General features: G+C 41.2%; 1 protein-coding gene across 3 annotated transcripts; it reads left to right on the forward strand.

Annotated features, from left to right (window-relative positions):
- Positions 1-173: 173 nt before the first annotated feature.
- PIAS2 (protein inhibitor of activated STAT 2) lies at positions 174-24,429 on the forward strand. Of its 3 annotated transcripts, none has more exons than XM_054398226.1 (14): positions 174-197; positions 3,840-4,314; positions 8,026-8,110; positions 8,658-8,708; positions 8,830-8,920; positions 12,406-12,540; positions 15,130-15,235; positions 15,818-15,891; positions 16,759-16,919; positions 17,527-17,660; positions 18,071-18,242; positions 20,448-20,581; positions 22,396-22,433; positions 24,077-24,429. In XM_054398226.1, exons 1-14 carry the CDS (start codon positions 174-176, stop codon positions 24,260-24,262), a joined length of 1,866 nt encoding a protein of 621 aa, XP_054254201.1. In that variant the 3' UTR covers positions 24,263-24,429. The 3 variants fall into 3 exon arrangements, with proteins under 3 accessions (XP_054254201.1, XP_054254200.1, XP_054254202.1); XM_054398225.1 differs by having other exon boundaries at positions 24,080-24,429; XM_054398227.1 differs by having other exon boundaries at positions 24,106-24,232.
- The last annotated feature ends 1,034 nt before the right edge of the window (positions 24,430-25,463 follow it).

The following is a 25,463-nucleotide window of genomic DNA, read 5'->3' on the forward strand; positions in this document are numbered from 1 at the left end:
AAACTGCCACAAATGGCCTTCTTGGAGCATGTCTGTTCCTAACAGCTGAAACTTGTATCCATCTGGAGGAAGAGGAATCAGAATCATCCCCCTTCATCAAGTTGGATATGGAGGTTTTAAATTCCTCCTTCAGCTCTTTCATGCAATTCTCCATCTTTCCAGATAAAGTTTCAATGGCTGAAACCAAAGAAATACGTGTGAGACTATCCTCCAATTGCCTCATTTGGTCAGTGAAATGGCCAACAGTAGGAGGCACTCCACCATAATTTCTTGCCACAATTCTGCTTGCCAGAATAGTAGCATAATTAGGAGGAGCAAGCTTAATGAGCTTTTTGGAAAGGCCTGTTCCAACAGGAATTTCATCAGGATTCAGGGTCTTATGATCTCCATACATTATTTCTCTCACAGCAAACTCTCTCAGACGCTTGATTCCCTCAGCTATTGTGGTCCAATGCTTAGGGTTCCATGGTAAATCATCTCTGCTGGGGTACCTCAGCGAGACTGCCAGTAGGAGGCGTGCCCACAGAGAAGCTTTACCAATGCACTTGCCTAGGTGCCTGTCTATGCCTGTATCCTTTGAGAGCATCCCCAACTGAGAGGCCGACTTGTCACCTACCACCAATGCTGGGGCTCCCATATCAAAACACCTGGCTAGCCAAGACAGGACTGGCTCATTATCTCCTCTGATGTAATCCTTCCTCACATGTCTAATTTCCTGTCTGGGTGCATTAGCTGACTGTATGTCATCCTCATCATCATCATCATCCTGAGGTCGCTGTCCCCATAATCCTATTTTAATCCTCCGTTGAATTTCCTTGAGTTCAGAGGCTCTGCCAGCAGTTGCTAATCTACCAGGGTCTACATCCTGACCTACATCTCCATCATCCATGTGGGGTCTCAAGAGGTCTGCCAGAGTTTTAAGGCTAACCCTCTCTTCCTCACCAGAAGGATCTTTCTTAACAGAGGGACCCTGAGTAGAAGGACCCTCATCTCCATCTGCATCATCTCCTTCAGCATCTGCATCTCCTCCTGCAGCTCCTTTACGCTTTCTGGTTACAGTGGCCACCAAATTTACTGGCTTGGTTTTCACATTCACAGCAGAGTTGGAAGAGCAAGTAGCCTTATGTCTTTCTTGACACAGTGCTATCAGCAGCCATAGGATTATTCCAAGAAGCAACAAAATTAAGATTAAGGTTAGCACAATATATCTAGGGTACCACTGGTTCCAAGGACCCTCTGTAGTTGTAAGAGGAGTAACAAACTCAAATGTGTCTGCTAGCACATCCATAGTTGAGTTACCATATCTTCTTAGCCCAGTAAGACCACAACAGAATTCACCAACATTCAGTAACTTGTTCTTAACCCAAAGAAATGACTTATATGCCACATATCTCACAATCTTGTGTATCATGCAGGTAACAGCCCATCTGTAAAGAATCACACCGATAATAGATGAAATAGAAGGACTCGGAATCCAAAACAGCTTCATTTTGCTTCCTAATCTGAGCAGAAATAAATCATATAAGCAATCGAGCCCCACATTGGGCGCCAAAAATAAAAAGTGTGTTGGTGTGAGCTGAAATTCCCCCCCCCGACAATAACCAGGCTAGCTCAGTCTGGAAGCAAATGAAGGCTGTATTTACAAGCAGAGTCTAAAATCTACAATGAAATGCAATGAATATGTACAAATATACAAAATTCACAACATTTACAAATATATACAATCAACAGAAAAGCACAACCGATTTCCCTTTGCTTCCTCCCAAAGGGACCCTCCCAAAGGGGCCTCTCTCTCTCCCAGGAGCTTCCCCCCAGACCCTCCTGGACAGAGAAGCAGAGTTTGTTAAGCAGAAAGTTGTTAACTTAGCTGCCAAGGTCAGTATGTGTTATCTTCAGCCAGAAGAGAAGAAGAAACAGCAGCCAGACAGCCCAGCAACTGCCCCCACTGCAGAACGCAGAATGTGCAGAATGCCTACTTTGTTTTGGGTAATAGTTCTTAAACATTTCTATCTATCCAATGGAAGTGTTTAGAACAATCGTTATTTTGCTTTCTTACACCCAATAGTGACTTATTTATACTCTTTCACTTTCTCTGTTCTGAACTTTGCAAGGAAAAATTAAAAAGACAGTTTCAAACCATCACAACCGTGCCTAGGGAAGTGGTGGTATTTTAAAAACTTGTGGATATGGCCCTTGATGTGGTTTAGTAGTGAACATGGCAGTGCTGGGTTAGCATTTCAATTTGATAATCTTAGAAGTATCTTCCAACCAAAATGGTTCTGTAATTTTATGATTCGAAGTTCAGTTTTCATTTAGTTCCCTGATCTTATTGTGGAAACAGTTTTCAACATTAAGGAGAGAATAGGGAGCTAAGGGCACAGGGAGAGCTTAGCCTTTTATTGGTGGCTGGCTGCATGTAGCAGTTGTAGCATAGTTGTGTGAAAACTTCAGCCAAGGTCAGGTCTGTGCTGTAACACGTGGGTGCAAACTGCAGTGAGAGTTGGGGAAGAGTAAATCCAAAATACTGTGTTTTGAGCTGTATCCCTTTTAAAATTAGTTCCCAAAGCTTTAAATGTTACATACTGGATTCCTGTTTAAAAGTCAACAATGTACTTTTGAGCTGCTGCTTTAAAAAATCTTTTACGATCCCAGATGTCTACTTGCAAATGGTGCTGGGGCCTTCAGCTGCCAGTCACAGAATCACAGAATCAACCAGATTGGAAGACACCTTCAAGATCATCAAGTCCAACCCTAACTAATCAACTAGACCATGGCACTAAATGTCTCATCCAGTCTGTGCTTAAACACCTCCAGGGACACTGACCTCACTACCTCCCTGGACAGCCCATTCCAATGGGATTTGGTAGAGTACAGCAGTACAGATTAAAGTCAGGTGTTCTTTCAGCTTTAAAACTTTTATGGTGGAAGAGTCCCACAGAAATAGGAAGGAAGAAGTCTGGACAATTGTATACCTCTAAAAAGTGCTTGCTCGAAAACGAGATAATGCACTTATGCTAAGTTACTAATTTGTGGTAATGGGGGAGAAGATGGCTTCCTCTTGCATAATGGTTTTTTTTAATGTCTTTTTTTTTTTTTTTTAATGAGAATATGTTTTTATGAGTCTCCTAGTTTAGACCTCAGTCTTCCACAACTAATTCTAGTCACCAGATAAAGAGCAGCATTTCCTTTGAGGAGATCTTTGAGTCCTGCAATACCTGAAGGTGATACGAGAAGGACAGGAAGTTTCTGTGTTGTTCTTGGAAGAATCTGTTGTTGGTTAAACAGTTTGCTAGTAGTTACAGGGAAGCTTTTTAAAAGTGTCCATCTTGCTGTGCTGTCCCATCGAGTGAAACCTGGTGTGCCAGTCTCTGAAGCACGCATTTAACGTGCCGCCCAAAATAAAGGATATTTCAGAATAAACTATGAAGAACTTACTTAAACACTTATTTCTTAATATTTGTTGAAAGATAGGTGATAATATAATTAATCTGGGGGGGGGTAAGGATGTTATTTTCCTTGCTTATTTCATGAAGTGAGGCTGATATTTTGTGTTAAATTTACAGGCAGAAGTATAAAATTTAAGATAGCACTGCATGGGTTGCATTAAGGTTGTTGTTGCTATTGAGTGTGGAAAACAATTAAAAGTCTTTGAAATCATTAACACAACTGAACTCATCCTTCATCCTGGATGCTGTTTCCTCATTTTAAACTAACTCTTATGTGGAGTAAGGGTGTTAGTAAGAGAAGTGTGAAACTGGAGTGATTAAAGTTCAGATGCTTCACCGTGCTCTTCAAAAGGGCCTTCTTGATTTACTTGTGCTTATCTCTTTTCTTTTTAGAATATGATATCAAGCTTTCGTGTTTCTGAACTGCAAGTATTGTTGGGGTTTGCTGGACGTAACAAAAGCGGGCGGAAACATGACCTTCTGATGAGGGCTCTGCACTTGCTGAAGAGTGGCTGCAGCCCAGCGGTTCAGATAAAGATACGAGAGCTTTACAGGCGCCGGTACCCGAGGATAATTGAAGGACTTGCAGACTTGTCAGCTGCCAAGTCCCCAGTTTTCAATTTGGACAGCAATCCCTTGCCTGTTGAGTCTGACCTGGCTGTTGCTGGCATTCACCCATTCCCTTCTACGTCAGTCACACCTCAGTCTCCCTCCTCACCTGTCAGTCCTGTGCTCCTCCAAGACCCCAAGACCCACTTTGAGATGCAACAGCCATCCCCTCCAATTCCACCTGTTCATCCTGATGTTCAACTGAAAAGCCTCCCTTTTTATGACGTGCTTGATGTGCTTATAAAACCTACAAGTTTAGGTAAGTGTTTAATGGCTCTGCAGGTTGCTTGCTTTATGAAATAGGTGTTGCTTATGACAACAGCAAGTCCAATCTTAAATTTTTGCAGCTGTGGAAAAGTGGAAAGTCCCTGCCTTTCTCATCTCTGCCCTTGCCTTGCTTTTACTACTTAATCTTGTAATATTTACAAAAGAGATCTTTGTTCTTTGAATAATTTAATAATAGAGTAGCGCAGTCCAGTTGGAATGTAGCTACAATGACCACTATACACAGGGCTGACCAAAAGTTAGAATAATAGTTAAGAGCATTATCCAAATGTCTCTTAAAGGCAGGCAGGCAGGCAGGCAAGCTTGGAGCATTGACTGAGTCTCTAGGAAGCCTGCTCCAGTGTTTAACTACCCTCTTGGTGAAGAAATACTTCGTAGGATCTAGTTTGAACCTTCGCTTCTGGCTGGAAGATCTGAACGTTAGGTGTCTGCCTGGTACACTGAGAAACACATCTGTCAGGGCCAACAGGAGAAGAGTTTCAGGGGCAATGATTAATAAATCGCAACAACAAAGTAACAAACCAGTGAAACAGTTTTGTTTAGTCTTAATTCACTGTAACAATTCTGCAGGTTCTGTATGCTAGGGGCACAAGAACCAGACACAGTGGAGTCGCATGAGAGCAGAGTAGAGGGGGACAGTCACTTCCCTTGTCCTGCTGGTCATGCTTCTTTTGATGCAGCCCAGGATATGGCTGGCCTCTGGGCTACATTACTAACAAGTTATTTACAATGCCTGTTGTCACTTCTACAGCCTAGTGTTGGACAGCTGTATGGCTTGTGTTGTGCCAAGGGTTGGGTTACGGCTGGGCTGGCTACTAGATGAATTTTCTCCATTAATGCCTCTCCACCTAAGATATATAAGGGAGAGAGACTTATTTATTGGAAAAGAAAACTAAACCAGCTTTATTAAAGAAAACAACGCTAATAAAATTATATTTTTATATATGTATATACACAAAGAACCCATATGCTCCCCCACGGAAATCACTGATGCTGTGGGGCAGGCCTTGGAGAAGTTGCAGACTGGACTTGGCAGCATACAGAAACCAGATTCAGGAGCTGGACTGGGACTGAATGGAGAATGGAGAGTGTCCTCCTTGAATACTGGTCATTGAAGAAGCTTGGAAACCCTTGTGATCCTTCAGCTTTATATGGAATGTGACATATATGGAATGGAATCCCTTGTTGATCAGCTCAGGGTCACTGTCCTGTCCACTTCTCCCACAGGTGTGGCCCACGGGAGGTTCACAAGATTTAGCAGTGACCTTGGTCTGCATCGCAATCCTTAGCAGTAACTGTAAACATTGAGTTTTATCTTTCTAGAAGCAGACACTCTCTGAGAAATTAACAACCTGTTTTTGCAAAGTGTGCTTAGCAGAAACTAAGCAGAGACTGGTTGACAGCACCGTAGCCCTTCTGTCTCATACAATGCAGCGTGTGTTCCACATCATGTTTCTGCTATGCAATTACCTTTTGTTTCCTGGTCAATGATATCTAAAGGTGCTGGTGGCGTGCTAGAAATTTCTTTAACAGTCATTTTCCTCAACTTGAGAAGTAATCCTTTCTGTCTGTGAGAAGAAAGTGCTTCCTGGCTGTTGCTGCTGCTTTGTGTCAGTCAGCTGCACCGAGTCAGTGCTTCAGGATCATTTTTTTTCTTCCTTAATGTGTTTTAGGAGGACAGAGGTCCAGGTGGTGGTTATGGATCCTGAAGTACATCAGCTTTTACACTAAAAAACATTGATTTGTCTCCCCATCTCTTGTTCCCTTGTGCCTGCACAGTATCTAAGAGCAGAACTTGGAAACTGCCAGGGGTAGCACAGCCTGGCCATGCCCTGGGAGCTGCCTGCTCTTGGCAGTGGGTGTCAGCAGGATATATAGTCACAGCTGTGCAGCCTGACAGCAAGTGCTGGGGAGGACAGGCTGTCTTAGCACAGTCATGGATTCTGAGGCAGCCCAGCAGTTTATCTTGGACTTTCCACTCCATGGAAGGTCCTGCTGCAGCCATTGATGTGGTTTGAACTTCTTCACATCATTCTCAGAGGTGAGGAGTCCAGTGACATCAAGTTAAGAATATCTGCTGTGATTCTTCAAGCTACACTATCACCTAGAAAGGTTGGACCAGATCATCCTTGGGGTCCCCTCCAGCCTGGCATTTTGTGACATTTGGGTCCTCTTAGGATATGGGCAAGAGATAAAAAAAATATAGTTTAACTGAGTGCTTGCTTATCTTCAAACTCTTTCCAAAGCAAAAGTACCTGAAGATAGCAGTGGCCAGAACTACAGCCTGGATCTGTTTGAGGAGGAATGGGGAAATGAACCATGAGAAATGGCTTGATAAGCAAATAATGGGTCTTTCTGATGTTGGAAGCATATAAACACTGGCTGAAAATCACTCAATGTGGATTCAGGAGCAAACTTGGAAATGAGGCCTCCTTTAAAAAACATTTTTACATTGATATGAATAGCTTATAGTCCCAGTTAGTAAATCTGAATCACTGGGACAGGAAACAAATAAGTTTTATATGTTTGAGAATTAAGGATTTGGAAATCAAATAGACAGTTAGGTTTGAGAACTAACAGTGTAGTTTGCCTCACCATGACTTGAAAAGGAATGTATGTAGGTATTCTTTTGGCACTAACAGGTCAATACAAGAGCAGGTATAGGGTTTAGTTTTCACTCATGCTCCATTCAATAACAAAGTACTTCCATGACCCAAGCAGTAATTTAAAATAAAAAATGCTGTCCATGGTATGTGTCCACATACACGTACAATGTAGCTGTTTTAAAGTATTCAAGGAGCTTGACGTGTGTGCTCGTTCCACTTGTGTTCTCTTTTCTGTTTGTGTTCTTTGTGTGTGTTTCTGTGGGCATAGAGATCTTGTCTGAATGTCATTCTGTACAAGACAGTCTAGCAATAGTTTAGTTGTGTTATTTTTTGTATTTTTCCTCCTTGGTAATTTCTTGAAACTGTTGGACATGTCCTGCATACCTTTAATTCAGATCAAGTTTTCTAGCTAGAAAACACATTACTAGAAAGTGATGTGTACATACTGTGAATACTTAATACTAAAACATTACTAGTAGACAAGTACAATTCTGATAATAAAGTTGTATTTCTTTTTTTTTTTTATTTGTTTGGGTTTTTTTTCCCAAATGTTATTGAGGAGTAATTCCCAGGTATAAAGTCTAACTGGCTTCTCTGTCATCAGGGGATTATACTCCCTCCCTTCTTCCCCAGAGGCTTAGTACTTTTAGCTGTTTCTAAATCAAGTAGTTTTCTAGCTGTCCATTGACAACTTCTGGTGCATGTTTGCTTCTGGTAGTATGTTAAGTAGCTGTAAACATCTCTGCGGTACTCCTTGTTGTCAGGTATCCAGTGTTGTGTTTTGCTGTGTCTATCTGAGCCTTTCTCCCTTAGGAGAAAGGATTTTAACGCAGTTGCTGAGCTTCTTTAGTGCTGAAGTGTAATGTGATATTAAGCCATCTGAACACAGTTGAATGAATGGGTTGTTCTGTTGCTTTTCTGTTGAAAGTTAGATGGAGTTCAACCACAATTTGATTATAATAAGTGACTTAATGTTCCAGAAAAAGCTCCATTGCAGCTCTTGCTTTAATCAATGCCTTTAATCACCATGATAAAACCTTTTTTTTTTTTTTTTTTTTTTTTTGTCTCTCTCTTTCTAGTACAGAGCAGCATTCAGAGGTTCCAGGAGAAGTTTTTTATCTTTGCTCTGACACCTCAACAGGTCAGAGAAATCTGTATTTCCAGGTAAGAAGTGAAAGTGTGACAGTATACATAAACATTAGCATAATTTCAGGAGAAAATGTGGGGTTTTGTTTGATTTTATGTATTGTGTAGGCTTGCAGATGCAGTGCAACTTATCACTGAAGTGAAACTGAGTTAATCTGTTTTCTTCAGGAACTACTGTGCACAGAACATAGTGTGGTTGGGGTAAACCCTATGCTACTAATGAGTTAATTACTCAGTTTCAGATAATTGTGACTAGAGAGGTGGTAAGCTTTTTTTGCTTTTATTGTTATTGCAATACTCTGGTGTAAGGCAACAGAATTGATAGGACTTTCTTTGCTCTCTGGCAACATCATACTTTGTTACTACAAACTCGTCACAGAGGATTCTTGAGTCCTGCATAATTTGCAGTAGCTAAACGGAGATGTCATTCATAAGAGTTCTTCACAGCTCAAAACAAAAATCACAGCAAAGTTTAGTGATACTGGGGCAGGCATGCTGGTTCTTTATGCATGTGACTGGAACTGTTTCTGCTGTTTAAACAGATATTTCTTTTTCTTTGTCACAGAGATTTCTTGCCAGGGGGCAGGAGAGATTACACAGTCCAAGTTCAGTTAAGGTGCTTTTTTCATTACTCTTCTCTTACAGCTTCTTAATTGGCTAATGTAGCATAAGTCTGTATGTGTCTGTAGACACGTGGTGACACTTGAAAATGACACTTTCTATTTTTGGGAATACAGGTTATGCCTAGCAGAGACCAGCTGCCCTCAAGAAGATAATTACCCTAATAATTTGTGTATTAAAGTAAACGGGAAGCTGTTTCCATTACCGGTAAGCTTGTTTATACATATTCTGTGGCATCTTTGTGACTTGCTGTGTGTTGTTCTCCTGTAATCTTAGCTTGCTGAAACAAGGTGTGTGTTGTCATCATTCTTTTTTTTTTCAGTTATGAATGTGAGGCAAATGGTTCGCACATTTGCTGTGCGAGATAGCCATGACTACTGTTGATCATGTTACAGCCACAATGTGGATTAACTGTCTTTGTAGCCACCTGTAGCAAGCCTCATCTGTGGCACTTAACAAATCATGTTGAAAGTGAATTGTGGGGAATCTTCCTCATAGGTCTTCAAATTAAGTTAATTAAACTTGATTGGTAGTAATCCTTTCTTTTGGGCTATCTATATTTGTGACTGGCTGGGGTTTCTTTTTCTTACAAGGAAGTGCTGCCTTGTATACAAGTTTCTACACTGCTCTACAACTGGTTAGAGCAGAATTCATTGCAGGGGTGAAGAAGAGACACATTTTAGAGTTCCTAGCATTTGCTGATACTGGAAGAGAACAGTATTGACATTTATATGGTCTTCTGGTGTCTGGTTGCAAAAGTTAATGTGGAGACAAAGGTCACCTCATAGCTTAAATATATATAAAAAGGGAAAAGCACTCTCATCATTCTTGGAAAAAAACCTCCTCAACAAGTATCTCTGTGCAATGAAACAGAGAAACTTTTATGCAACCCATTCTGAAATAGTTCTGGAAGCTTTAGAAGGTGGAAAAAGTAGTACAGAGGTTTGGGTCAGCTGTGGGTTTTAAATTTTGTGTGGAGAGAGATGAAACCTCTTTTCCTGAACGTTTATCACCTTATTGATGTCAGATGTGTTGCCCTGTACCTTCCTGCCATAATGCAACCATGACTAATTTTGCCCCTACTCAGCTTAAATGATAACTAGTTTCTCTTTTCCCCTACCTCATCACTGCATCACTGTTCTTCTACCTTCAGTGTGTTGTTTCTCTCTTACTCTTTACTTGGTTCAGCACAAGTTGTATGTTGGAAAGTGGATAAATAACTCTTAACAACTTCCTTTCCTCTCCTCTTTCTGCTGTGAGCAGAACAGCAAGTAGTCTCAGTTCAAGTGCTTCTGCAAACATTATTTGATTCCTGTCTTCATCCCTTTGGTGGTTCCTTTCTCTTGCAGGAAATGTAACATAACTTCTTTGCCTCAAAAGCCACTATTCTCCTACTTACTAGTGTTGACATTAGGTAATAACTGATGTCAGCCTCTTGCCAACTTGTACAATTGTTAAGTGAGCACTGGTCAGACTCTCCCTGGTATAGCAGTATGTTCCTCTGCATATGTCTATAAATTGTTCTTGGTCATCTTGGCTGCAGTCTGTACCAGAAACTTCAGAGAAATGCTGCCAATGTTCCAGTACACCTTCAGGTTGAGGCAACTCATCTTAATATGGTGTTTCTATTCCTACAAATATCTATGTCCTCTTTGTAGACTGTTGGTTCTGGCTTAAAAAGTAATTGTAGAGTCTTGCACACGGGTGGCAAGTAAGAAGGATTTTGTCCTTAATGCATCATAGCAGGGGGCTCACCTGTTGACTTCTCTTGTAAACAAGACAAAATGGTAATTTGCTTTTCTCCTCAGAAGACCTCCATAGACCACCGAAGGTCTCTCTTAAAAGGACAGAATCAAATGTCAGAGCAGGCTGGAAATAGCCAGATAGAAGAGCAATCACACACTTTGGCTTTAGCAGATTCCACTTACTTTGACTAACACAATTCCCGAAAGAACCATAGAAGACTGAAAGACCTTGTTAATGTTGGCACTTGCTAGCCACTGGAATTGGCGTCCTAACTACTGAAGGTCAGGATGGGAAGGTTTAAAAGTGTTGTAGCAGTACAAGATTGAGTCTGATCTTAAGGTCATTACTCTGTGGGAGAAAACATGAAAAGCAGAACTCTGCAGCCCTGTGCTGCAGCAAAGCTCTCTAAAAAAAAAAAAAAAACAAAAGAGATAAAAAAGGGAAATGTAAGAACTCCAGTCCTTGCTTTCTTGAAAACAAGGCAGCATCATTTTAGTTTGGAGACTGGGAGGAAGCCTGGTGCAGTATGTGGGAAAATTACTCCCTCACATGTTTGCAGGGATAGTGTTCATCCACGTAAGCTCATTATGAAGCCACCATGCTAGAGAAAAGCCTTTCACAACAAAGCAATTGAAATGTATACTCTATAAATGGCTGCAGCTTCTATGTCTGATTAAAGATTGTGATGGTTTGAAACTGCCATGGCTTGGTTGTCAGGTAAGATATAGAGACTAGTAATAGAGCTGCTCTGGAAACCGAGTTGGTGATGTGACAGCCATGGAGTCCTCCTTGGATTAAAGGCAGTGATTATCCTATGATGTACTTGGTCAGTGAGCAGAAGAGGTTATCTTTCATCTTTCAAAGTAACTCTTTTTTTCTAAGCATTAGGCTACGAATGTGCTTCTCTGGGTAAAAATGTGTTTTCCTTTCTGGTAGTTTGATGTGTAGAACAGCACTGTCTTGAAATAAATGAAATGTAGCAATCAGTTCTGGGCAAGACAGGGCTGCAGTCTTCTACGTGTCTGGTGCAGGATGAGTTTGTTGTGAGTAGACTACAGGCTCTGTGTGAATTCAAAACAGATTCTCAGAATTCCTTATACAGACTGACTTGTTCTCATAGTGACAGATGTGGGGTAAGATTAATAAGCTGCAATTAGGCTGTGTGCTGTTTCACATAGCACAAGTACTTTCTGCCCACAGTGTGCTGGAGAGCACAATGGAAGCGGGTGGCTTTTTGCAAGCATCCTATAGGGGAGAAAAACACAGAGAGAAGCAGTCCAGGTTATCAAATTCTTCATTAAGCAAATAACATGTGGTGTGTTTTCTGCAGATGACAGCCAAGCCTGTTAGCTCTTGCTAACAGCTGATATTCCATGTACAGCGTCCTTTAGGGGCCTTGGCAGAGTATGGGTAACAACTTGTTGCCAGTAGACCTAGGTGTGCTTGTGAGGCAAAACAGACACCATGGAAATGTGGAGCTCTTGGAACAAAGCCTTGCTTCTTAAATAGAATTATGTTTTTTTTCTGTCTGTAAAACACTGAGTTTACTCTTCATGACTTACTATGTTTGTCACTAAGGCTGTGTCCTCACAATTTTCCACTGTCTTTGGTGGGTTGGAGAGTTAAAAAAAAGGACAAAGCATCAACATTACTCTCTTACTCATCCAGTGGACTTAACCTGGATCAAAACTGTTCTCTTCCACCTTTCCAGTGCTTCTGTAAAACCACTTTAAAAGTCTTTAAATTTGTGGTTGACTTCAGGGTATTAGACTGTCGAAGACTAGTATTTGTCAGAGTAAGTCTTGAATTTGGTCTCTAGCCTTGAGAAGTTCTAGATTAACCTGCTTCCTGTTCAACCAGTCTGTTTCATGGTATAGAAGGGAGACTTTCCTTGTCTCCCTTCCTGGTGTTCCTAGTAACACTTTCCTTGTCCTTTCTTTCCATAGGGATATGGTCCACCACCAAAAAATGGAATTGAACAGAAGCGACCTGGACGCCCCTTGAATATAACTTCTCTAGTTAGGTTGTCATCAGCAGTGCCAAACCAGATTTCCATTTCCTGGGCTTCTGAAATTGGAAAGGTAAAGTGTATGTTTTCTAGGATGAAGAAAGCTGTCTGGATAACCCCATATAGCATTCTTTCTCCCTTGATGCACAATGTTGCTGGCAAGGCACACAGCAGCGAGTGTTTCTTAGGTGGCTCAATTTGTTACCAGCACCAGGTAACAGTTTGCTCTGTAGCTACGGTGGTTTACACACAAATAGGTGGCAAAGACTTTTTTTTCTTAGAGTTCACATTGGAAAGCCTGCCCTTGGGGGTTGCCTGAAATGTGTGTCAAACCTACCAAAATCTTCATAATGCAAATAGTACAAAACAGTTTAGACATGACAAAAGAAAAAGCAAACACTTAACCTTCCTTCTTGTAGCCTGATGATGTGAAAAATGAAATTATGTAGCCACATATTCTTAGGCAACTTTTTCATTATCTGTTGTCACTGTCCATTTGAAAAGGATTTTTAAGCTGACCAGATGTGCCATGGTTGTGAAGACATGCATTTGCTCATGAAGTTTTCATATTTTCTAACCAAGTAACAGTAAGTTGTTTTATAAAGGCAATTTGTATTTCATAGGAATTGCTGCTTAATGGCTACATCCATCTCTGTTCTTTTGAGACTCCTTTTTACATGAAAATAGCCTCTCTGAGTTGATTTAAAATCCTACTTGCAAATAAACCAAAACGGGTGGAATTTCCATCTCAGAAAGCTTAGAAGGTAGGTTGTTGTGAAGGATTTACCGAGGAGGTGTCAAGTTGCTGGTGCCAAATGTTTCTGGGCTTGAACATGCTTGGTGGACCATACTTGTATGGTGTATGATTGTTTGTAATGCAGGATATGAGTAGAATTTGGGGGTTTGTGGTGTTGGTCTTTTGTGGTGTGTTTGTTTTCTTTTTAACTTCACAGAGTATTTGGGCAGTTTAGGTGACTTGATGGAGAAGGGACTCAATGTACAGAAGGGTGGAGAGAGCTGCGGGGAAAACAATTGAAGCCTCTTTATAATGTAATTCTAAACTTAATGGAGAGCTGCAGTGGGAGAGAAGCATACTAGATTCAGATGGCCCAAGATGAAGGGGAGTGGTGGCTGAAAAGTGATATGTTTTGCTTTCTAGTGCCTGTGGTCATTTACTGTAGTTGAAAAAGAGTTACCCTCTGAAATGGCTGCGTGGCTGTTTGGAAATTCTCTTTGGATTTAACCAAGAAAAAAAAGGGACAGGGTGAAGAATTTCTGAATTTTTCCTAGGTTTAAGTAGCTGTTGCAGCAGCCTTTCCAGCTGTTGGCAAGGCAGAAAGCTACTCCTCTTTGTGTGACTTGTGTAAATCCTTCTGGATTCAATTGTCAGAACAGTTTTCCTCTCAGATTTTTCTCCAAAATCAAACACATGTTTGGAAGTGACACTCCAGTATAACCTTTTATGCAGTATTCAAAATTTTTAAAGGACTGGAGAGAGAGCTGATGTTTAGAAAATAAATGAAGACTAGAACTGACAGCGAAGTGTTGGTTATTTTCCTGGAACAGACGGAGGGAAAGGTCTAACCTGTTGTTTTCCAATCATAAAGCAGAAAAATCTTGAAATGACTGCAGAGTTTTGTGTGGTCTTGGTCTCTGCTGCTGACCCCAGCTTTCTTCAGTCATTTTATCTGCCAAAACATGTTCTGGAAGCAGATGAATTGGAGGTTTTCCCAGCATGTCCCCTTCACCTGAGGTCTTTGTTTTAGTGTTGGTGCTCTGCTCCTAGTATCAGAACACACATAGCAGCCACCACTGTTTATCTTTAAATGAGACCCATGGCGACAGTGTGGAGCATCAGTGGGGTCATGTAGTAAAGACTTACTGGAGGACTGATGGTGGAGAACTTCTGAGCATAGGAAACATTAGTCTCACAGTGTTGATCAAACTTGAGCCTGCGTAATTCTTTCCTAAGGCACAAACAGTGCAGTGTTTTGCAGAGCTGTTTTCCCTACAGGTGGTAACAGAGGAGTAGGACAATAGGTTTTCTTGTTTGAAATTCTTGGATAGTACCCACCCAGCCATAAGAGGGTGGCTGTCAGAGAGTGGAAATAAGACTACAGGTTGTGTTTGTTACACAGATGTAACAATTATTATTCTGCAGGAGTGGGACTTGCAGATTTTTCATTAGTGACCTTGAAGAGAGAGTGAACACTGAACAAGCCAGCAAGTGGTGTGAATTAGGGAAGAGTAGTAAATGCTGGGGAACATGGCCAGCCTCAGAGGAGTGGATGTGATGTAATGAGGCTTGCCTTATGAGTGCTGAGCAAGTTAAAGTGCAGAAATACAAAATTGGTGTAGCTGTGTGCCTTTGGAAGGTGTTGTCTGCACTGGAAAGACCATCTTCTGTCATGTGACTGTCTTTGAGCTCCCCTCTAACAGTGAAAAAAGAGAAGGCTTTAGGAGAAACCGTGAGAAGTTTTTAAAGCTGCTGCTGCAGTCAGCATCCAAAGGATGATGAAAGCAACTGTGTGTATGAGAAGCTCTCACCAGTGTAGCTAATAAGCAAAAAAGCAGCGTTTTTGTCTGTGTGCTACAACTAGTTATAGTAATGGAAATAATGTATGAAAGCAATATTTAATCTTCAGTCACTCTTTTTTTGTAGAATTACTCCATGTCTGTGTATCTCGTTCGTCAGCTCACTTCAGCTATGCTTTTGCAGAGGTTAAAAATGAAAGGCATCAGAAACCCTGATCATTCCAGAGCACTAAGTAAGTCAAATTAATTTGCCTGTCTGTACTTTCGGAGGGTGGTTGGCAGCTCTTTAGAACTGGTAATACTTAGGGGATTTGCAGGACTTTGGAAAGTGAGTCCCTGACCAGAATACCAGAGGTTCCCTTTGCTCTTGCTGAGGCGTCGTGAACCTTTTCAGTAAAGGTCCTTAGAGCACACCTAGAGATCCCGTCTGAAATGGTCTCATGGGAATGCTAGAGGCACCACTTACTCTGGTGCACTGTGAAGAGGCAGACAGGTATCCTAGATTCTCCTCACTTGCATGATGTTGATTCTTTATACCTCACTCACTGACTGATTATCTCTTCACATGTTGGGTTGAGTTTGCTCTAATAACCATTACGGCTGTTAGTGCATCTGCTGCCCATCAAGTCTTTTGTTGCAGTATTTGCCAGTTGCTTGTAAATAGTGGACCTGTTGTTATTTGATATTGTTATGAACTAGTTTCCTAAATGCTTAGTTGTTTTAGATATCTGGAAGTAAAGTGCATGTACTGGCAAATCAAGTTTAGCATTTTAAATACTGGTGTCTGTGTATAACTTCTTGACTTATTTCGATAGTTAAAGAAAAATTAACTGCAGATCCTGATAGTGAGATTGCCACAACCAGTCTGCGGGTATCTCTGATGTGTCCTGTAAGTATGTCTGGAAATTACCAAGAGCAGTTTTGTCTTTTCATCTTCACTGCAGCTGGCTGCCTTTACAAGGCCTCACTCTAGAAACTTCACTGGCTTGTGTTATGTACTGATTCATTAGTATAAAAGAGTGGGGAGAAGGATGCCTCTACAAGCACTTGACTATAATGACATTCCACCAACTATGGTTTAGAACTGTGAATGCCTCAGTTGTAACGCAGTCAGAATCAAGTTGCTGCTTGGTTCTGAGGGCTTGAGAAGGAGTAATCTCATATATTGAGGTGTTTAGATTTGATTGGGCAGGATGAGAGAATCATTAAAGGATATATTGATAAGTAAAACTTTAATCTCTTCATCATGGTGGTGTTGCTTATACTGGAAGCTGCTATAGCAAACAAAAAAACCTGATCCCTGTGTAACAAGATAATGCTGCCTTGGGATTTCTCTTCCCAGGTAGAAACTAGCCTTCTGTATTGTGACTGGTCTGTTACGCTAAATGTGAAAATGGGTATAATGCCAATCTAACATAACTGGAACTCACAAACCCTCTTGAAATGTTGAAAGAAAATAATAAAAGCAGGTGCTTCAGTAGGCTGTTTAATAAATTAAGTCCTAGGAATAACATTGGTGTAAATCCATTAGAAATGTTTCTGACTTTTCAACCTGGGGCAAACTTTGGGGATGGCTTTATTGTTCCTGTAAGCGTACTGTGTGGGCTCTAATAGAAGGGATTTGCCTGCAGTGGCTTTGGCACCTCTGAAGAGAAAAAGAGATGGTCACTTCACTGACTCCATCTGATTTCACTGCTAGCCACACAAGCCTACTTCTGCCTTCTGTTCTGACACTCTTTAAATACATCTCTTGCAGCTTGGAAAAATGAGACTGACAATCCCATGCCGGGCTGTTACTTGCACACACCTGCAGTGTTTTGATGCTGCTCTTTATCTTCAAATGAATGAAAAAAAGCCTACTTGGATCTGCCCTGTCTGTGATAAAAAGGCAGCTTATGAGAGCCTAATATTAGATGGGTAAGAGACTGGGTTTGCAGGTTACAATTATTGAATTTTTTTCACAGTGTACTTGAATACACTTTTGTGACTTGAGGTTTGGCCGTTTCATGTGACTGACTTTGTCAAAATACTTTAGACTGGGAGAACCATTAGACTATTAGTTTCTATTCGCATGTAATGAACTATGTAAGTTTATCTCCTAGTTGTGTCATCAGTCTACTGAGCTTCAGTGTATTTCTTCTGGAGAAATCCAAATGTGGCATCTAAGGACAGCTCTCCCTTTAACATCAGGCTATCTTGGAAGCTATTAATTTCTGAAGTTTAACTGATACACAAGTGTGAAACTTGATTGGAAGTATGATGATTTCTGCCTTTGTATGAAAATCCATGAACTGCAGCAATGGTGGAGAGGAAGGTTGGGTAGGTGGAGATACTCTTTTAGGTATGGATGTCTGGATGTCTGTGAAGGCTGTAGTTAACAGGCTTTCAGGTGAGATGAACTAGGGAGAGAACAAATGCAATAGGTCCAAGGTTATAATTTGCTTTTTTCAACTGTCTTTTGAGTGGGAATGAAAAATTTCACTTGGAATCAAAAAGGAGACTACTCAACTTTGTTATTTTTCAGACTCTTCATGGAAATACTTAATGAATGTTCAGATGTGGATGAGATCAAATTCCAAGAGGATGGTTCCTGGTGCCCCATGAGGCCAAAGAAAGAAGCTGTGACAGTCTCAAGCTCACAGTGCACGAAAACAGAAAGTATGCATGCTTGTACTGGTTGCCAACCAGCAAAGTCTTGGAGACCTAGCTTGGATAATGTGTATAGGTGTTGATATGTGTTTTGTGAGTGGTTTAGTATTTCTAATCTTCTTGCCATTTAAGAAGGAATGCTTGTATCTCTGTAAGTGGGCATTTTTGTACTTTGTCTTTGCTCTAGTTAAGGACCTAAACAAAATACAACCTTAAACTTGCAAGTGAAGATGGAAGCTTGTGTTCTAGCATTCTCAGCGTGATACAGAATACTAATCAAAGTTCGTGGGCTATAGCATTCTCTGTAGTGGCCAGGAAAATGAGCTAAACTATGCATTTGAGTTCCTGGTACTGTTGCAAATAGAAACTGCTGATGTCCACAGCATTTAAAAACGGTGATGTTTTATTCTCTTGTTTAGGTTCCAGTGTTGTTAGCAAAATGTGTTCTGTGATGGTGGCCGATGAGGCAAACAAGAAGAAAGTTGATGTTATTGACTTGACAACAGAAAGCTCTTCTGAAGAAGAGGAAGACCCTCCTCCCAAAAGGAAGTGCATATTTATGTCTGAAACACAAGGAAGCCCAACCAGAGGGTTTGTCAATTTTAAAATTAGTTGTTATTCTGTAATGTCTCAGATAAACTGATGCATAGACAAATGGACTTGTAGTCTCTCTTTGGGATCCAGCTGCACCTTCTAGAGGAGACTTTGTAGGCCTGTCCTTGCAGAAGGTTGTATTGATGCAGTACATTTGTACAGGCAAAACACTATTAAATAGTTCTATCTCTCAAAAGATTTGCACTGACTGCTGCTGTGTTTGCAGGGATATTTCTCCGTAGAAAAGGTAACATTAAACTAATGGGTGGGATTCTCCTGAGAAAGCAGATTATGCCAAATGGAGGAGATCTAAGCATTCTTGCTATATTAGTGTCACCTTAAAGGCTTCTCATTTTTTCTGTCTTCTCTACCCTTTATTTAATCTCCTCTGGTGACCAGGAAATTAGGCTGCATTGCATATTTCTCTCATCCTGTCAGTCTTGGAATGGAGCCACTTTGCTGTTTTGAATCAAAATCCTCCATCTCTTTGCTAAGACTCTGGAATGTCTTGGATGCTGTTGTTGCTCCTGGTTGTCAGTCAGTCCTGCACCCTGGTTAGCACAACCGTCAGCTTCTCAGGTCTTCTGTCATCTGCTTTGTCTTCAGCAGCAGGCTTAGCCAGCTTTTTACTGCTGTGCCACCTTCTGTCTGTCCCAGTCTATGCAGCTCAGCTGGAGTTACTGTTCGTGGCTTCCGTAAAGTTCTTGCTCTTGGCCTGCAGGGCACAGGAGACTCGCAGGGAGAGAGTGGCACTTACTAGGCTCACCAGCAGTCACTGTTCCGTGAGGCAATCCAAGTGTTAGCTTTTGGTCATGGCTTATTAGTTAGTGTTGCTGCATGCATGAAGCATTTGTCTCTCAGTGTAGTGGCTTATGTTTTGTACTAAAATAATAGTAATGAAACCAAACCCCTTCTGTTTTACCAGCCCTTGAAGTACTGAGCTGGTGTACTGTGTCTCTAGTCCACAGGCTTGTGTGGTGAGCAAGTAATTGGTCATCTTCTTCCACTTTCAGCAGTGACACTGCAATGATGTTTTTTTGGTGAGGATTGTGAAAGAGACCTTCTGCAAGACACTATTTCTTATAAAAATACGAAAAAATAGCTACAAGTACATCTCTTAATGAAGGTTCAGAAGGCACCAAGACTTCCTTCCATGCTCCTGTTTTTTTGTTTTTTTTTTTTTTGTCTGAGATGGCTGCCCGCAACCGTAACTGTAGAAGGACTGAGTTTTCTTGTCTGTGACCAATGTATTTTCCTTACTGTTTGGGTATGGAAATGGCATGTTTTCATTCTTCAAATCCACATTGAAGCCAGGCGTTTAGGGAATAGCTTAGCCTCCTGTACACACAGTTGCCTCAATGCTAGCCTTGATAAAGCTGGGGGTGTCTTCTGTAGGCAGAGGCAATGGATGCTGAAGTGTAAGAGGTGCTTGAAAAGGGAGGGTCTGAAACCCAAGCTTCAGAGATCAGAAACAGGATAAATGCACCAGTGCAGTCTGGGGAGAAAGATGAGTGGGTAACACTCATGGCTGTGGGCTGGTGGAAGTGGTGTGGAGCAGCTGGGACCAGCACTCTGGATGTTTCACCTCACTTGGAGTTTGTGAAATATTTTACGCACATGGCTGGTATCTGAACACCTGTGGTGTCATGTTTAACAGTGCTGCAAAGTAATGGAGCAGAAGGTGGCAATGCAGAAGGGTTCTAGCTGTTTACATGCTTCTAGAGAGCTGAACTTAGATTGGGCTCAGGCTGTGAGTAAATAGAGGTTTGACACTGAACTCCCACATGTATCATCTGTGCTTCAGGGACTGAATAATGGCCAGTTGTGTCCTTGGCATGACAGGATAGCACTGAGGAACCGTTATGTGGAGGAGCTGAAACGAGGGGTCTCATCCTAGCCCTGGCTACCTGCACATCTTCCCTGGGCATTCCACAGATACCTTTCTGTCTCTGTGCGGGCGACAGTTAAAAGTGATTCTAGCACTGTACTTTATTTCAAGGCCAGTTCACCCTTAGGTCACAGCTGCTGTTGAGAGTCAAGGTACATTCATGTTATTATGAAAATTGTTAGGAAATCAGAATGGAATACTGTGTAGTTGTGTTGTAGCACAGTGACCTTGTCAATAAGGGCGCTGTGCTGCCTAATTTCTCTTCTGTAACTAAGGCCCAGGTTGTTTGTATTTTCATATGCTGTTTGAAACAGGGTTCTTGTGTATCAGCCATCTGCTGTCAGAGTGCCGAGCGTGACAACGGTTGATTCTGCTGCTATTCCTCCTTCTTTAACAGACTACCCATTCCAGCACCCACCAATATCCAATATTTCGTCAGACTTGCCAGGTAGGTGGTGGGTGTTCTTAATGTGTATTTTGACAGCCTTATTAATTTGTGGGGTGGGTAAGAATTAAAGAATTGATTGCCTTTTTTTTTTTTTTTTGAGGGAACAAGACTATATGCAGTATTCTGATGAAGCAATGTCTAGACAAGTCCAGTACAGGCTGTCTTTCCAGTTTCAGATTGTGCTTTGCAACAGTGATTTTGAAAACTATTTGCTTCTGGGGTACAGATTGACACTTCAGAATAGTAGACAGAAGCACTTCTCAATATATTGAGTTAGACTTTTTGTAAACATCCAGTTGTGAGGTACTGTAGATGTGAGGGAGAGTAGCTGCTTACTGAAATTATAGATGTGTGATGGCACTGACTCATCCTAGCCCTAGATATAGAGATGTTCTGTAGATGATTCTAGTCGTCTCTGTCTAGACTATATGAAAAAGGTTAAGGTGAGCTACAATATGTAAGCTGACCTCTATTGACTTTCTTTACCTAGACATACCCTAAATGCCTATGATGTATTCTTCAACACTGCTGCTAAATATCAGACAAAAGGTGGGGATACTGATTGTTTTCTATCCTGGCTCCTTGAAAAGAACAGTGTATATATGGACTCTGGGGGTTCTCTTTGGTGGCTGTAATGAACCCAGAGCTCAGGGAAGTGGTGATGTGTGGTGACAGGTGTCACACTGACCTCCTGTACTTCCTCTTGCCCCCTCCATTGCCTGTCTCCATTTCCCTCCTGCAACATCTCTGGGTTTTTTCCTCTTCTTTCAGCACCAGTTTGGCAATGGGATGGATATCATTCCCCTTGTTTCTCTGTCCATTTTGGTTCCCTTATTGCTCCCTCCCTCTGCTTCTCCCTTGTTAAGAAATTGGTTGTCTTGCCAAATTGGGTAGGTGAGTAAGCTGAGAGAATGGAAGTCTATAACTTTGATCCATCTCTATCAACTGAAGTTGTAAAGCGTACAAGAACAAAATCAGCTGTCAGTTCTGTAAAAGCAGCTGAGCTTAAATCTTCAAAATTTTTCTCTTGCGGAGAAAAGGAGACGTGCCACTGGCCAAAACAGATTTGCAGGCGAGGGGAGATGGAGGGAGTAAGTTTACCATTCCTTTCTGTTGACATAGCAAACACAAGGCCAGTATTTAGAAAAACAAAACAAAACACCCAAAAAGACTCTAATTTCTCATTGGTTTCATAATTTTAAACGTCTTGCCCTAAATGCTTACACGCTAATGGTGTATAAGACGGACGCTAGTTGTCACTGCTTATAGAGGATATACCTTGAACTACTTGTAGTCTCCTCTTCTTCATTCCTTTTATCTGTCTAGACACAAAACGGGGATGATATTAGAAATGTTTCCTTATTGGCTGCCCGTGGGTGGAGGAAGAGACCTGCTGCTTGTTTTTGGACTTGTGCATGTTGTGACTTTACTTCATTCCAGCATCTTTAATGTGATGACACTCTTCATGTCCCAGTTTGGCCAAGTCAGGTACAATATGCAGTGAAACTTGCATTATGAACCAACAGCTCCAAATGGCAACCTCCATCTAAGCAACCACATTGAACCACCCTGCAATATCCAGTGAATAATACATCATTATGTCATTCTCATTCTTGAAAGAGCCACTTGTACTAGATAACTTGTTTTGCTGCTGCCTGAAATAGTCTTTGAGAGTGGTGTCACAGTGGTATATCCATTTACAAACTGTGTAACAATGGCACAATCTGTTCTACGACCACAAAAAAGTTCCTTAAGTTTGTTGTTTGTGAATGAAAGACAGACACATCAGTTTATCATCCTTCTCTTCTTTCTAGGCTTGGATTTTCTGTCGCTAATCCCAGTTGAATCACAGGTATGTTTCTGAACTGCTATGGAGTTAATTTCTGAGTCTGGTTGTTGGGACGTACTGCTTGAGTAGCTATCAGGATGCAGTCATCATCCATACCATGTTTACAATCCACTTGCTTAGACCTAACCACTGACCAGGAAAATCCAATTTCCTGGCATATGGCAATGGAGAAGCTTAATTAAGGGAGGATTCAGGTCAGCTTTATGAGGATGAACCCAGGCATGGAAACTCTCCCTTTGCTGAAGTGGACATTTGCACAGCACTAATTTGAACATACCCATCACTTTCTTCACACTCTTAGTTCATACCATATATCTTTAGGTCAGATTAAGCTCTGTAAATATACATTGCTTGGTTTGATACTAATTGGAGGTTAAGTTTAAAAGAAAATATCTTAATTTGCTCACATTACTAAACTGTTTTTTTTTAATAAAAAAGTTCCCCTATGTAACATTTAAACCCCATTGGTTTTGGATTATATAGAAATTTCATAGGTTGAAAAGTAACGAGGCAGAGCTTTTCCATCCCTGGAAATTTAAATTAGGGGGAATGATTCTTTGTGTAACTAGATTCTTACACAGACTGCAGCCTTGAAATATGGGGGAGTATCAGATCCTTAACTAACACGAGGATCTTAAGCAGACCCCTCTGTTTCATCTGTCACTAGAAGACAACAGTAACAGGAATCTATACTCTAGAGTTGACTTTCTGGTGCCTTTAAAAAAGGATGAATCTTCCTCCTTTTCTTTCTGCTTACTGCATCTTGCAATACTTTGTGCCTGTTTTTGAGATCTGAACTGCCAAAAGTGGAAGTAACAGAAGCTGGAAGCAGGTATGCTGCTCTGAAGTGTCCACTTTGGACAGTTCAAACAGTTCAGGCTCAGTTCCAAACATATGCCCAAGATTGGAATCTACAGGGTAAGAGAAAGTAAGGTGTGTTGAACAATACGTGTGTGCGTGTGTGGGGAGTGTGGTACATTACCCTCCTCTGACACCTGGCAACCTTGTTCTGTTTCTGAACGCTTAGAATGTTCACCTCTGCTTTGAAAAGGTTGCTCTTCCACTTCAGGAAACTTAAATCAACTTAGTAATTTTGCTTGATCAGGGCTCATTTATCACTGCTAAAATGTTTAGAGAGGTGCATGTACCATTGCAGGTATGTACTATTAAAACATTGATTAGTGCAGTTGCTGTTACCTTAAGACGATGAAATTGTTTTAACCTCCATCAGACCACCATAAAGCATCCTGCTACCTTTTGTGATGAAAGGAGCTTGAAATCTGCAGTTTTCTAATAGCTCTAGGCAGTGAACATCTTCCAAGTGCTAAAGGGTTGGTTTTGTTTTTGTGGCCATCATGTGGACATGATAGCGCTTCTTAATATGCTAGTAAATGCTCAAGCTAACCAGTTATTAAGAGGAAAAAAAAAGAAGCAAACAAAAAACTCCAACCAACACCAAAAGAGAGGGAAGTATGAGAGAGAAGGGCTTGTGGCTGCCATCTCTGCCTGCTGACTTGCTGATTTGCAGAACTGTGGGTTAACTATGCATGGGACATACTTTGTGCTTGTTGTAGGGAAGATGTATCTTGAGAGCATACATTTCCCTTGTACAGTTAGTCTCTTCATTCTTTGTTGTTTGTTTCAAGCAGTACTGTCCTCCTATGTTTTTGGATAGTCTTACCTCAACCTTAACAAGCAGCACGTCTGGCAGCATCATCACATCAACGAGTCGCCACGAGAGCGGCACACATGTTAGCTCCTCTGGCCGGAGCGAGGCAGCAGTGATCACCAGCAGCAGCGGCAGCGCTCCCGACATCATCTCACTGGACTGAAAAAAGGGGCAGCAAGAGGCTCTAGGGGATATTGTTACAGAGCTCTGCTGCTTGTATCTTGAATTTCAGTATCTTAGAAGTTACTCTGATATTTATTGAAAGGATTTGCCTTCTGGAAATGGAGGAAATTGATCTATGCTAGGAACAGAAGTGATAGATTTTTATTGTGGGTTTTTTGTTTTCACTCTTTTCATGCTCATTAAGTAGCTGGTATAGAAAAGACCCCGTCTGAACATGCTTCTATGCTTTCAGCTTGTTCTGGGGAAATTTAAGTTGCTGTTGTTGGGTGGATTTCACAAATTATTTTTAATTCTTGTTGTAAAATGCAGCAATAATGTAAAAACAAAACACCCCCCAAAACATTTTTATAATTAAAAAAAAAGCACTTAACTTAGGACACCAGCATGTTAGAAAAAGGTGCAGAAATGCAGACATTGGTGAATTTAAATTTTTTTTGCTGGGGCCTGTACTGAACCATTTTAACCATCGAACCATGCAACTTTGTGAAATAGCCATGATCTGTGTTGTATGTCTTGTGTTCCCCACTTTCCTCTCAAGTGGGAGTATAGTGGAAGCCTATGTAAATGGGCTATTTTTGTCTTTTGATTTCACTTGCATTTTCACAAGTGCAACAAAATCTTAAGATGTGACGACTTCTTTTTAATGTCCTGTGTGCTAGGGAGGGGACAAACCATCTATGCAAACTCAGCATTACACAGTCTCTGTGTGGTTATGCCAGAATTAGGACACTTCCCAACACTTAAACACCAAATTACATAACAGTTGGGCTATGGTCCACATTCTGGTTTGACACTTTGAGAGATGATAGAAAAACAGCTTTTAAATTCAAAGTTAGATTATAAAGTTCTTGTTGGTCCTCTTTGAAATAGCAGCCACTCACCAGGGGATCAAGTGAAATGCATGTTTTCTATGGCAGCAGTAAGAAAACAACAGGAATTACTTCCTGCAGTGCACAGGATTATTTTCTAGGATGCCTTACTTGTGGCTTCTGTTGTCAATAACTGTTCTGTTTGGGATTACCACACTCTGTGAGGCTCTTCTGTTTTGGAGCATAAAAGCTGCAGCTGCACGGTGCACCCAGGTAACTTATAGAGTGATGTTTAGGGTCCACTGTTGCTGTCATAACTACAGCTTTTCTAATGCCATGGAGTAACTAACATGGTGTCACTGCTCTGACTCT

The sequence above is a fragment of the Indicator indicator genome, chromosome Z (assembly GCF_027791375.1).
Source record: "Indicator indicator isolate 239-I01 chromosome Z, UM_Iind_1.1, whole genome shotgun sequence".
NCBI classification, from domain to species: domain Eukaryota; kingdom Metazoa; phylum Chordata; class Aves; order Piciformes; family Indicatoridae; genus Indicator; species Indicator indicator.

Coding starts and splice junctions, on each gene's coding strand:
- PIAS2 (XM_054398226.1), top strand. CDS start 174: ATGGCTGAAACCAAAGAAATACGT. Junction 20,582..22,395: donor TATTTCGTCAGACTTGCCAG/GTAGGTGGTGGG, acceptor TCTTCTTTCTAG/GCTTGGATTTTCTGTCGCTA. Junction 22,434..24,076: donor TAATCCCAGTTGAATCACAG/GTATGTTTCTGA, acceptor GTTTGTTTCAAG/CAGTACTGTCCTCCTATGTT.